The sequence below is a fragment of the Silurus aristotelis genome (genome assembly GCF_946808225.1).
Source record: "Silurus aristotelis genome assembly, chromosome: 24".
In the NCBI taxonomy this organism is placed as follows: Eukaryota; Metazoa; Chordata; class Actinopteri; order Siluriformes; family Siluridae; genus Silurus; species Silurus aristotelis.
The window spans coordinates 16,192,005-16,205,002 of record NC_139597.1 but is presented as its reverse complement, the minus strand read 5'-3'; the positions used below and the strand labels follow the sequence as shown (position 1 = coordinate 16,205,002).

The window sequence follows — 12,998 nt, the reverse complement described above, 5'->3', positions numbered from 1 at the left end:
TAAACCTATTGTTTCAATGTTTAACAGTGTGTATTTGTGTTTCTTTTATCTCTTTTGTACCATAGCACTGCCGTATTTCATTTACTTTATTTCCTTTATCGTATTCTTGCTTATTTTCGTTTTGTTATATTTTCTGAGCCTGTGTGTTCAGTAAATTGGGTGAGAAAAGTTTCCGTTAGACAATCCCTTAGATTGTGTACATGTATACAGCCTCATTAACACTCAAGATGTCTTTTGGAGTTTACCTGTGGTAAATTGCTGTTGAGATTTGATTTTGTTACGCTGCTTTTTGGTGAAACATTATTTTGTAATAGTTTATTCTCTTTCATTTATTTTTGTTTGCTGATGTTTCCACCGACCGCTCTAAACTAGAAGTAAAAAACAGCAGTCAGATAAACCCCTTTATAACAAATTAACTTCTGTTTCCGTGTGTGTTTCTTCCGCTACCACCCGGTTACATATATGTAGATAGATTGTGTTCAAAACCCTCTGATGTGTATTTATGTGGATATGCGGTTGTAATATTACCTGATGAAATAGTTGAAGGTAAACCATTACCATACACATCTGCACAAGCTGCAGAGTTGGTCGCACTTACAAGAGCATGTCAGTTTTCTGAAGGTAAAGTAGTGACTATATACACTGATTCTAAGTATGCTTTTGAGGTTGTGCACGGTTTTGCAGAAACATGAAAGCACAGACACTTTAAAACAGCTGATGGAAAGCCTATAGCACATTTTAATCTCATAGGCGACCTCTTAAATGCTGTTCAACTCCCTGCCAAAATGGCCATAGGTAAGGTTAAAGGACATGCCGCAGGTGATTCAGTGGAAATTCGGGGAAACACGTTAGCGGATAAAGTAGCTAAGGAAGCAGCAAAACAACCAGTAGATTTGGACACAATACATACAAATTCTGAGATCCGATGATGACACATATCTCCAATATACCAGATATTAACCTAAAAATATACTTCAGAGTCAGCCTACTGAGGAGGACATAAAGTATTGGGCTTCTAAACATTGTAAATCATAATCAGCTGGTATCATTAGAGATGTAGATGGAAAAATTGCTCTGCCTAAACTAGCTTTAATAGAGTTGGTGAAGCATTACCATGGGACGTCAAACATTAGCATAGCTAAAGTCACACAGGCTATAAACTCATCATACTGTATTGCTGATGTAGCTAAAACAACTAAGCTAGTGTTAGATTCATGTTTGACTTGTGCCAAAACTAACATAAATTGACCTGTATGACATGATGCCCTTACTTTTCCTGAGCAACCTTTCCAACACCTACAGATAGATTTCACACATATGCCACCAGTAGGAAATTTGAGAAACCTGTTGGTTATAGTTGACAGATTCAGTAAGTGGCCAGATGCATTTGGGTGACAGGGAACACTAAAAAAAAGTTGTAAAAATATTAACGAAAGAGATCATCTCTAGGTTTGGTATTCCTAGTGTGATTGAAATTGATGACGGCACACCTTTTGCTTCTAAATGCAGCCAGGCAAGAGCCTATCAGTATGGGTGTGGTTGGCTAATTATTCCAAGACTTTTTAAGCAGGCACCTGGGCAAGAGGCCTTGAAATGTGGGCCTTGTTTTAAAAGCACATGGGGATATAGTGTTGCTTTGTTTGGTTGTGTTTGAATTCACCCCAGAGGAGGTAGGCCAAGTTTGTTACTTTAGTGTGTTTAATTTGTTTATTTAGAGGGATTTATTTTGATTGTATGGGAAAATTGTTTTTTGTATATTTAGATGCAGATAAATTGAGCAATGCTGACTGTGTATGTTGACAGCTGCTGGTGTAGGTAAATATGGGCTTTGTCTCAGTTTAAAAAAAAAAAATAAGATTAAGAAAGAATAAGAATAAGAGGTTTTATTTGTATTTCTCTTTGAGAATGTGTTTTGATTCAGATCTGAATAAATGCTTAAACATCAACCGATTGTTATATCTGCTATCTGCCAATGAAGGTGAATTATTTAATATTTTAATAAAGAGTGTGCAGTTGGTAACCATGGTTTTTTAATGTTGTTTTAAATAATGATGTATATGATGTATTGTTAATTTTTGTTTTTCTGTTTTAGATTTAATTCAATTGCTGTTTCTACGTGTTGTTTTTGTTTGGTACCCTGGGTGGAGTGGAGTGGAGTGGAGTGTGCTGCATGGTGGCAGCACGTGTATCGTGTGAATTGTGTGTATGAGTCCGGTTGGCCGGGGCTTTTGGGGTATTTTATTTTTTTTTATTTGTATTTTTTTTCTCTATTACTATTGATGACACCTTCCCAGCTTTATGTTGCCAGCTCAATTCATGGTGCTTGTTTTCTGTGTGGATGTGTGCATCCCTCTGTGTATGGTATAAGTATGCTGTTTTTTTTTTTTTGTAGTTATGAGTGAAGGGTTATGTTTTGAGTTGTGTATTATTATTATTATTATTATTTGAATTGTGGTTTTCTTTTCAGTGTTTAATGCAAGAGGGATGTCCCCCTATGCCTTAAAGGTTTGCCACACGCAACGAAATCAGCTATTATAGTGAGAGATTTGAACTGGCCGTTAACCTCTTTGAGAGCTGGGACCAATTTTGGATGAGTTACTTCTATAAATTATTTTGTTTGTGTTTTGATTGTTGTGTATATTATTTGCTGTCCTATTTTTTTAATAAATTTTTGTACCTTGAGTGATTTGAAGGGTTTTGTTTCGTTAGGAGGGGGAAAAAAAATATAAAAAAATCTCTCTCTCTCTCTAATTATTTATTTATTTATACACACACACACACACACACAATCTTTAAAATGGAGAAGAGCAAGGAAGAATTAGGCACAGAACTTACACGTTGTTAGTTGATGAAGAACAAGTGGTATAAGATGTTCAATAACCAAGACACGCAAACATACAGAAAGCGCTAAGGAAGCTTGTAGTTAAGATATAGGCAAGATTTGATTTAGAAAAAGTTCAGGACAGGAAACTCGTTTGTAAATAGAACAAACTAAGATGAATACTGGAAAAATCTATTAAATTAATACAAAGCTAAGAATACAGAATATCAAATCTAATTTACTAAGGAAGAATTAGAGGATTAAGCAGTATATGAAAAGAGACAAAATTATTGGTGTATGTAAAGTAGTAAGGAGGAGAAGTTCGACAATATGATGTTCATTTAAGTAACTTTGGGGTTGCTGTTAAGAGTAGGCAAGACTACCTTCTGGGTAGTCTTGCTGTTAAGAAAGCTCACTCCTGAAAGGCCTTCTAGGACTGGGTTATATTGACTGCAATAAAGTGATTTGCTCCTTCTCATTTCATGATTGGAAGATTCTTCATTTGGTCTGGCTGTTTAATATTTGGTATTTTTAGACTTATTAGTAACTGATTAGTAATTGCTCAAAACTGATTCAAACATAGAGCCACATAATTGATGTTTGCTCAGGCACAGGGTCTGAGTTCCGACTGTATACCTGATAATACTGCTTATAGACATATTAAACAAACATTTACCTTTGCAGTATTTAGCAGCCGCCCTTATCCAGAGCGACATACAAAAGTGCTTTGAGTCTCTAGTAATGAATAAATCTACACCAGATAGATGCCAGATTACAAACTGGCGTGGTGCAGTGTGAGATGTGATGAGGTCACTGAGGGAAGATGGCGCTGGTCCATTTTTGGCCTTGTAGGCAAGCATCAGTGTTTTGAGTCTGATACGTGCAGCTACTGAAAGTTAGTGTAGGAAGTGCAGCAGTGGGGTGGTGTGGGAGAACTTGGGCTGATTGAACACAAGCTGTGCACCTGCGTTTTGGATCATTTGCAGTGGACGAATAGAGTTCAGGGGAAGACCTGCCAGCAGAGAGTTGCAGAAGTCGAGTCTTGAAATGACAAGAGACTGAACAAGCACCTGGGCAGCCTGTGTGGACAGAATTCTTCAGATGTTGCAGAGAAGAAATAGACAGGAACAAGCCACATTAGCGACATGTGGGAAGAAGGACAGTTCATTGTCCATAGTTACCCCAAGGTTACGAGCAGTGGTTGAATAGGGGAGAGCAGGGAGTCATGAAGTGTTATTCTAAGATCTTGACCTGGAGATGAATCACCGGGGATGGCCAGCAGTTTTTTGAAAATTTTTATTGAAATATATCATTTCCTTTTACAAAATCATAGTTTTATGGTAAAGGTTAACGTGTTTTTTATAAAATTATGAGTAACTGTAAAAATATAAATCATATGATCATGTAAAACCTTTAAAAAAGTGCCATAATTGAATCGAAAATTAAAAAAGTGACCATGAAAATCATGTTTGACAAAAAAGGTGATATTTTCATCAAAAATGTGATAGTTAAAATGAAAATATAAATTTTCATATTCATAAGCATCAATTAAAGAAAAAAAGTGCAACATGTAAGCGAAAAACCTACATGAAAAACCATGGTTTGAGCAAAAAATGTATTTTTTAATAAAAAAAAATTACAATAATTGCTAAAATGTTAATTCTCATGTTCATCAGTATAATTACGTGAAAATGTTTTAAAAAGTGCAGAAATTCAATGAAAAGCATGAAATGACAAGTTTCTACAAGTTATCGTGTAAATATGAATGTTCATATTCACATTCATAATTTCACAAATAAATCGTTAAAAGTGTAATGTGAATGAAAAAGATTCAAATAAATACCATGTTTTGACATAAATATGACTTTTCTCATATAAATACGAAATTAATTGGTCAATTAATAATTTTTTTATTGAAAGGAATAATTTCATGAAAAACTGTAAAAAAAAAAAAAAGAAAAAAGAAAAAGTGCAACAATTCAATTAAAAAACGTGATATCTTGCTATCAAGTTTTTACAAGATAATGTGAAATTATGACTTTTCATATTCATAAGCATCATTTAACTAAAAACTGTTGAAAGTGCAAAAATTCAACGCAAAACGTGGTCAAACAATAGTTTAAAAAAAATTTACTTTTTTTAAATCTTTGTTTTTATTAAAATATAAAATTTCATATTCATAATCATAATTTCATTTAACCCAGCCATTAGGGAGGCAAAAGCCAGTGCACTCTTAGTGCCGGTCCCAAGCCCGGATAAATGGGGAGGGTTGCGTTAGGAAGGGCATTCAGCGTAAAACGTGCCAAATCGAATATGCGGGTCACGATTAAGAAATTCATACCGGATTGGTCGAGGCCTGGGTTAACAACGACCGCCACAGGTATCGTTAGCCAACAGGGTACCGGTAGAAATTGGGCTACTGTTGGCTGAAGGAGGAGAAGGAGAGGAGGAAGACATCTACAGAGACGGCAGGAAAAGGAGAAGTGTAGGAGAGTAGAGGTTAGGGTTGGTACTTTAAAAGTTGGCACTATGACTGGTAAAGAGAGAGAGATAGCTGATATGATGGAGAGGAGAAAGGTAGATATGTTGTGTGTTCAGGAGACCAAGTGGAAGGGGAGTAAGACCAGGAACATTGGAGGTGGGTTTAAACTGTTCTATTATGGTGAAGATGGACAGAGAAATTGTGTAGGGGTGATTCTGAAGGAAGAGTACAGTAAGAGTGTAGTGGAGGTGAAGAGAGTTTCTGATAGGGTGATGAACGTGAAGCTGGAAGTTGAAGGGATGATGATAAATGTCATCAGTGCCTATGCTCCACAAGTCGGCTGTGAGATGGACGAGTAGGAAAAATTCTGGAGTGAATTAGATGAAGTGGTAGATGGTGTACCTAGAAATGAATAATTGGTGATTGGGGCAGACTTTAATGGGCATGTGGGTGAAGGGAACAGAGGTGATGAGGAGGTTATGGGTAGGTATGGCTTTAAGGAGAGGAATGTGGAAGTGCAGATGGTGGTAGATTTTGCTAAAAGGATGGAAATGGCAGTGGTGAATACTTATTTTAAGAAAAAGGAGGATCATAGGGTGACATATAAGAATGGAGGAAGGTGCACACAGTTGGATTGCATCAAGGATCGGCCCTGAGCCCTTTCCTGTTTGCAGTGGTGATGGACAGGTTGACAGATGAGGTCAGACAGGAGTCTCCCTGGACTATGATGTTTGTGGATGAAATTGTGATTTGTGGTGAGAGTAGTGAGCAGGTTGAGAAGAGCCTGGAGAGGTGGAGGTATATGCTGGAGAGAAGGGGAATGAAAGCCAGTAGGAGTAAGACAGAGTACATGTGCGTAAATGAGAGGGAGGGCAGTGGAATGGTGCAGTTGCAGGGAGAAGAGGTGGAGAAGATGGAGGAGTTCAGGTACCTGAGGTCAACAGTGCAAAGTAATGGAGAGTGTTTTAGGGAAGTAAAGAAAAGAGTGCAGGCAGGGTGGAGTGGGTGGAGAAGAGTGACAGGAGTGATTTGTGATAGTAGGGTATCTGCAAGAATGAAAGAGAAAGTTTATAGGACTGTGGTTAGACCTGCAATGTTGTATGGATTAGAGACAGTGGCATTGAGTAAAAAGCAGGAGGCGGAGCTGGAGGTAGCAGAGCTGAAGATGTTAAGGTTTTCGTTGGGAGTGACGAGGATGGACAAGATTAGAAATGAGTTTATTAGAGGGACAGCACATTAGATTAGATTAGATTAGATTAGATTCAACTTTGTCATTACACATGTACAAGTACAAGGCAACAAAATGCAGTTTGGGTCTAACCAGAGTGCAATAACAGCAAGTGCAGGATATATAGTGTTACATGATTTACATAAGTTAAATAAAATTTAATATAGGATTATAAACAGTAATTTACAGATGTATATATACTATGATATACAGATGTTTATATATATACAGTGAGGAAAATAAGTATTTGAACACCCTGCTATTTTGCAAGTTCTCCCATTTAGAAATCATGGAGGGGTCTGAAATTGTCATCGTATGTGCATGTCCACTGTGAGAGACATAATCTAAAAAAAAAAATCCAGAAATAACAATATATGATTTTTAAACTATTTATTTGTATGATACAGCTGCAAATAAGTATTTGAACACCTGTCTATCAGCTAGAATTCTGACCCTCAAAGACCTGTTAGTCTGCCTTTAAAATGTCCACCTCCACTACATTTATTATCCTAAATTAGATGCACCTGTTTGAGGTCGTTAGCTGCATAAAGACACCTGTCCACCCCATACAATCAGTAAGAATCCAACTACTAACATGGCCAAGACCAAAGAGCTGTCCAAAGACACTAGAGACAAAATTGTACACCTCCACAAGGCTGGAAAGGGCTACGGGGAAATTGCCAAGCAGCTTGGTGAAAAAAGGTCCACTGTTGGAGCAATCATTAGAAAATGGAAGAAGCTAAACATGACTGTCAATCGCCCTCGGACTGGGGCTCCATGCAAAATCTCACCTCGTGGGGTCTCAATGATCCTAGGGAAGGTGAGAAATCAGCCCAGAACTAGATGTGAGGAGCTGGTCAATGACCTGAAAAAAACTGGGACCACCGTTTTCAAGGTTACTGTTGGTAATACACTAAGACGTCATGGTTTGAAATCATGCATGGCACGTCTTAAAATCATGGCCAGGCACGTCTTAAGTTTGCCAATTACCATTTGGATGATCCAGAGGAGTCATGGGAGAAAGTCATGTGGTCAGATGAGACCAAAATAGAACTTTTGGGTCATAATTCCACTAAACGTGTTTGGAGGAAGAAGAATGATGAGTACCATCCCAAGAACACCATCCCTACTGTGAAGCATGGGGGTGGTAGCATCATGCTTTGGGGGTGTTTTTCTGCACATGGGACAGGGCGACTGCACTGTATTTAGGAGAGGATGACCGGAGCCATGTATTGCGAGATTTTGGGGAACAACCTCCTTCCCTCAGTTAGAGCATTGAAGATGGGTCGAGGCTGGGTCTTCCAACATGACAATGACCCGAAGCACACAGCCAGGATAACCAATGAGTGGCTTATCAAGAAGCATATCAAGGTTCTGGCGTGGCCTAGCAAGTCTCCAGTCCTAAACCCAATAGAGAATCTTTGGAGGGAGCTCAAACTCCGTGTTTCTCAGCGACAGGCCAGAAACCTAACTGATCTAGAAAAGATCTGTGTGGAGGAGTGGGCCAAATCCCTCCTGCAGTGTGTGCAAACCTGGTGAAAAACTACAGGAAACGTTTGACCTCTGTAATTGCAAACAAATGCTACTGTACCAAATATTAACATTGACTTTCTCAGGTGTTTAAATACTTATTTGCAGCTGTATCATACAAATAAGTAGTTAAAAAATCATACATTGTCATTTCTGGATTTTCTTTATTTTTTATTATGTCTCTCCCAGTGGACATGCACCTACGATGACAATTTCAGACCCCTCCATGATTTCTAAGTGGGAAAACTTGCAAAATAGCAGGGTGTTCAAATACTTATTTTCCTCACTGTATATATATATATATATATATATATATATATATATATATATATATATATATATATATATATATATATATATATATATATACTATGAATATGAATATAATATACAGATGAATATAATATACAGATGAATATATGTGTATTATGAATATAATATACAGGTGGATAGATATGTACTATGAGCAGTAATATACAGATTGGTATATATATGTACTATTGACATGATTTACAGATTACTATAAACAGAGATTTACAAAAGGATGTGAAAGGTGACCATAATATATTGCTATCATTATTAACGTATAATATAAGAACGGGTATATATACAGTGGTAATAAGTTAGTGGTGAGCAGCAATACTAAGAGAGTAGTGTGCGAATGAGCAATGTTTTTTGTAACAGTCACAGTTTTGTGTAACAGTTTTGTGTAACAAGCGTAGGTGTGCAAATGAGCATAGTTTTGTGTAAACAGTCCAGTAGCGAAATAACGAAGTGTGGGGCGAAATGTGGTCGTGTGTCAGCAGTATGTGTCGAGGGGCAAAGTTCAGTAAAGAGACAGCTCTAGGAAAAAAGCTGTTCTTTAGTCTGCTGATCCTGGTCCGGAGGCACCCGAAACGCCTGCCAGAGGGCAGAAGAGTAAACAGTCTATGTGCGGGATGAGACGAGTCCTTAAGAATGCTGCGAGCTTGACGCAGACAGCGTTTCTTCTGGATGTCCAACATGGCTGGGAGTAAAGTCCCTGTGATGCGCTGGGCAGTTTTCACCACCCGCTGCAGTGCCTTGCACTCTGCAACAGAGCAGCTCCCATACCAGACTGTGACACAGCTGGTCAGGATGCTTTCTACTGCGCAGCAGAAGTTCACCAGGATATCCGAGGAGAGCTAATTTTTCTTAAGTGTCCTCAGGAAAAAGAGGCGCTGGTGAGCCTTCTTGACCAGGCTGGAGGTGTTGGTGGTCCAGGACAGGTCCGCCGAGATGTGGATCCCCAGGAACTTGAAACTGGAGATGTGTTCAACGGCCATCCCATTGATGTGGGTGATGTCGTGTGTGCCTTTTGTCTCCTTCCTGAAGTCAACAATGAGCTCCTTTGTCTTGGAGGTGTTAAGGAGCAGGTTGTTGTTGTTGCACCATATGGCTAGGTGCTGGATCTCCTCCCTGTAGGCAGTCTCATTATTGTTGGTGATGAGACCAATCACGGTAGTGTCGTCTGCAAACTTGATGATGGAGTTAGATCCATTCACAGGCCTGCAGTCGGAGGTGAATAGGGAGTAGAGGAAGGGGCTCAGCACACATCCCTGTGGTACACCAGTGTTGAGTGTGATGGTGTTGGAGCAGATAGAGCCAGATCGAAACTGCTGGGGTCTGTTGATCAGAAAGTCCAAGATCCAGTTGCAGGTGGAGGTGTTAATGCCCAGATCAACAAGTTTGACTGTTAACTTGAATGGAATGATGATATTAAATGCTGAGCTGAAGTTAATGAACAGCATACGTACGTAAGTGTTTTTATTCTCCAGGTGTGTGAGCACAGAGTGCAGTGCCATGGAAACTGCATCTTCTGTGCTTCTATTGCTTCGGTAGGCAAACTGGTGATAGTCTAATGTGGTTGGCAGAAAGTCCTTTAGGTGTGCCAGGACCAGCCGCTCAAAGCACTTCATGACAATGGGTGTCAGTGCTACAGGGCGGTAGTCTTTCAGGCACGTTGGGTTGGAGTGTTTTGGCACTGGCACAATGGAGGTGCATTTAAGGCAAGTGGGAACAGCTGCTTGGGCAAGAGACAGGTTGAAGATGTCGGTAAAGACCCCAGCGAGCTGCACAGCACATGCCCTGAGTACGCGTCCAGGGATGTTGTCTGGTCCAGCAGCCTTGTGTGCGCTGCTCCGGTTTAGTGCATTACAGACATCTGTGGTGGAGAGTTTGATTGGAAAGTGATCAGCCGAGAGTTTGAGTTTGGTGGCAGTTTCTTTGTTGTCTCTCTCATAAAAGCAAAAAGCATAAAAGTCATTAAGCTCATTCAAGAAGAGAACATCAGTGGCAGGGGGGGTGGAGTGGGAGGATTTGTAATTACTGATGGCCTGGATGCCTTGCCACATGTGTCGAGGGTCAGAGTTGGAAAAATGCTCCTCTATCTTTTGCTTGTAACAGTGCTTGGCCTCTTTAATGCCCCTCTTCAGGTTAGCTCTGGATGTGCTGTAGGCCTGAGCGTCACCTGACCTGAAGGCAGTAGTGCATGCCTTCAGCAAGAGCGCACCTCCTTGTTCATCCATGGCTTCTGATTTGGGTATGTGATGATCTGTTTCTGGGTAGTAACACTGTCTATGGTTGAACTGATGTAATCCAGTACAGAGGAGGTGTAGCAGTCGATGTCTGTGAGAGTGTCACTGGTGGCCTGAGAAGCAAATGTACTCCAGTCTGTGTGTGAAAACCTTTCCTGAAGTGTGAAATCTGCCTCTGTGGGCCACACATTGATGGTTCTCACTGATGGCTTTACCCGGGTGATGAGAGGTGCATATTTGGGGTGAGGAACAAAGAAAGGTGATCTGACTGTCCCAGGTGGGGGAGGGGGGTCGCAACGTAAGCTCCAGCCATGTTTGTGTATATATGGTCTAAAGTTTTGTTCCCTCTGGTGTGACACGCAACATGCTGATGAAACTTTGGAAGCACTGCCTTTAAGTTTGAGTGATTAAAATCTCCCGCAACAATAAACGCAGCTTCTGGGTGAACAGTCTGTTGTTTACTGATGGCCGCATAAAGTTCTTTGATAGTGAGCTTAGCATCAGCATCGGGGAATGTAAGCAGCAGTTATAATAGTGAAAGTGAACTCCCGCGGTGGATAAAACGGTCTACATTTAACCATTAGAAACTCCAGGTTAGCTGAACAATGACTCTCAACAATAACAGAGTTTGTGCACCAAGCTTTGTTAACGTAAATGCACAATCCACCGCCTCTGGTCTTACTAATGTAATGTCTAATCTAATGTAATGCCATCTAATGTCCTATCCGGCCGGAGTGTGTGTCGTCCCGCTAGCTCAATAGCGTTGTCCCGAATGCCGCTGTGTAGCCATGTTTCCGTGAAGATCATGACATTACAGTTCTGAAGTTTCAAGCTGTGTGTGATGCTGAGTCGAATCTCCTCCGTTTTGTTTACCAGTGACCGAACATTGGCGAGGAAGATGCTGGGTAAAGAGAGCCGGTGTGGTGTTAGCTTTAGCTTAGCTTTCACTCCACCATGCTTTCCCCGCCTTTGTTTACGATCTCTACGCCGCCTGCGAGCACTTCCGCCCGTCCGTATAGAGTGAGCTGCCTCGGGTGTTCTGGTGATCTTAGGAAGGAGATGAAGGTTGTCGATAAAACTGTCGGGAAGTCGTAAACCAATATCCAAAAGCTCAGGTCGGGTGTACGATGTATATGCACAGCTGTTCTGCACGAACAGACCCGATATGAGCAACAGAAATACCGCAGAATTGCAGATTCTGGAAAGACCCTGAGCCTCGCGATGTACTCACGCCGCCATCTTGGATCGTTCATGTTGGACGTTTTGGAGACAAGGTAAGGGAGGCGAGATTGAGATGGTTTGGACATGTGCAGAGGAGGGACATGAATTATATTGGTAGCAGAATGCTAAGGATGGAGCCACCAGGTAGGAGAAAAATAGGAAGGCCAAGGAGGAGGTTCATGGATATGGTGAGGGAAGACATGCAGGTAGTTATTGTGAAAGAGGCAGATGTAGAGGACAGGGTGGTATGGAGATGGATGATCCGCTGTGGCGACCTCTAATGGGAGCAGCCAAAAGAAGAAGAAGATTTTCATTAAAGAAACTCAGTTAACCTTCATCATAAAAATGAGATATTGTAAAAGAAAAATTATATGTTCATGGAAAACTTTTATAAAAGTGCCATAAGTGAACGCAGAACAATAAAGTGACTATACAAATCAAGTTTTGACAAAACTAATAAAATTACTATTTTATTAAAAATGTGATATAAAATATACATTTTCCTATTCATAAGCATAACTGTATTAAAAACTATTAAAAAGTGCAATACATAAATAAAAAACTTACACATCACAAACCATTGATTGACACAATTATGAAGTTTTACATGAATATTAAATTAATTTGTTAAATATAGATTTTCATAAACAGAAGCATATTTTCATGGAAAACCGTTCAAAAAAGTGCAATAAGTGAACAAAAAAGGTTTCCTGATAACCATGTTTGGCAAAAATAAGATTTTTTTCATATGAATATGAAATAAATTAGTAAAATAGAAATTTGTATATCTAAAGGAAAAATTTAATGAAAAGCTGTATAAAAAAAGGTGAAATAATTGACATGGCCAATCAAGTTTGTGAAAAATGTGACAAAAATATGATTTTTTAAAAATATGAATATTAAATAAATGTGTAAAATAGAATTTTTTATATACAAGGAATTATTTAATGAGAAATTGTAAAAAAAAAATATATAAAATAAATCAATAAAAAAATGTGATATGACAAATCAAGTTTTAAAAATGTAAAGTAAAAAATATGACTTCATATTCATTAGCATCAATTACCTAAAAACAATTAAAAGTGCAAAAAATCTACACAAAACGTGATGACAAACAATGGTTTAAAAAAACTATATATATATATATATATATATATATAT

At 39.1% G+C, this 12,998-nt stretch overlaps 1 protein-coding gene and 1 long non-coding RNA gene across 2 annotated transcripts in view; both read left to right on the top strand.

Moving 5' to 3' along the window:
* Positions 1 to 1,607: 1,607 nt before the first annotated feature.
* On the top strand, positions 1,608 to 2,628 carry LOC310719224. The gene is made up of 4 exons (XR_014531389.1): positions 1,608 to 1,670; positions 1,763 to 1,815; positions 1,922 to 1,978; positions 2,468 to 2,628. It is a non-coding gene; the product is annotated as an uncharacterized lncRNA (long non-coding RNA).
* A 2,855-nt stretch (positions 2,629 to 5,483) lies between these two features.
* Positions 5,484 to 12,998, top strand: part of LOC310719169 (uncharacterized protein) — a 61,483-nt gene continuing 53,968 nt past the window's right edge. The window contains exon 1 of the mRNA XM_083528624.1: positions 5,484 to 5,768. Coding sequence (XP_083384750.1) covers positions 5,742 to 5,768 — 27 coding nt within the window. The 5' untranslated portion in view covers positions 5,484 to 5,741. The remainder of the gene's footprint in view (positions 5,769 to 12,998) is intronic.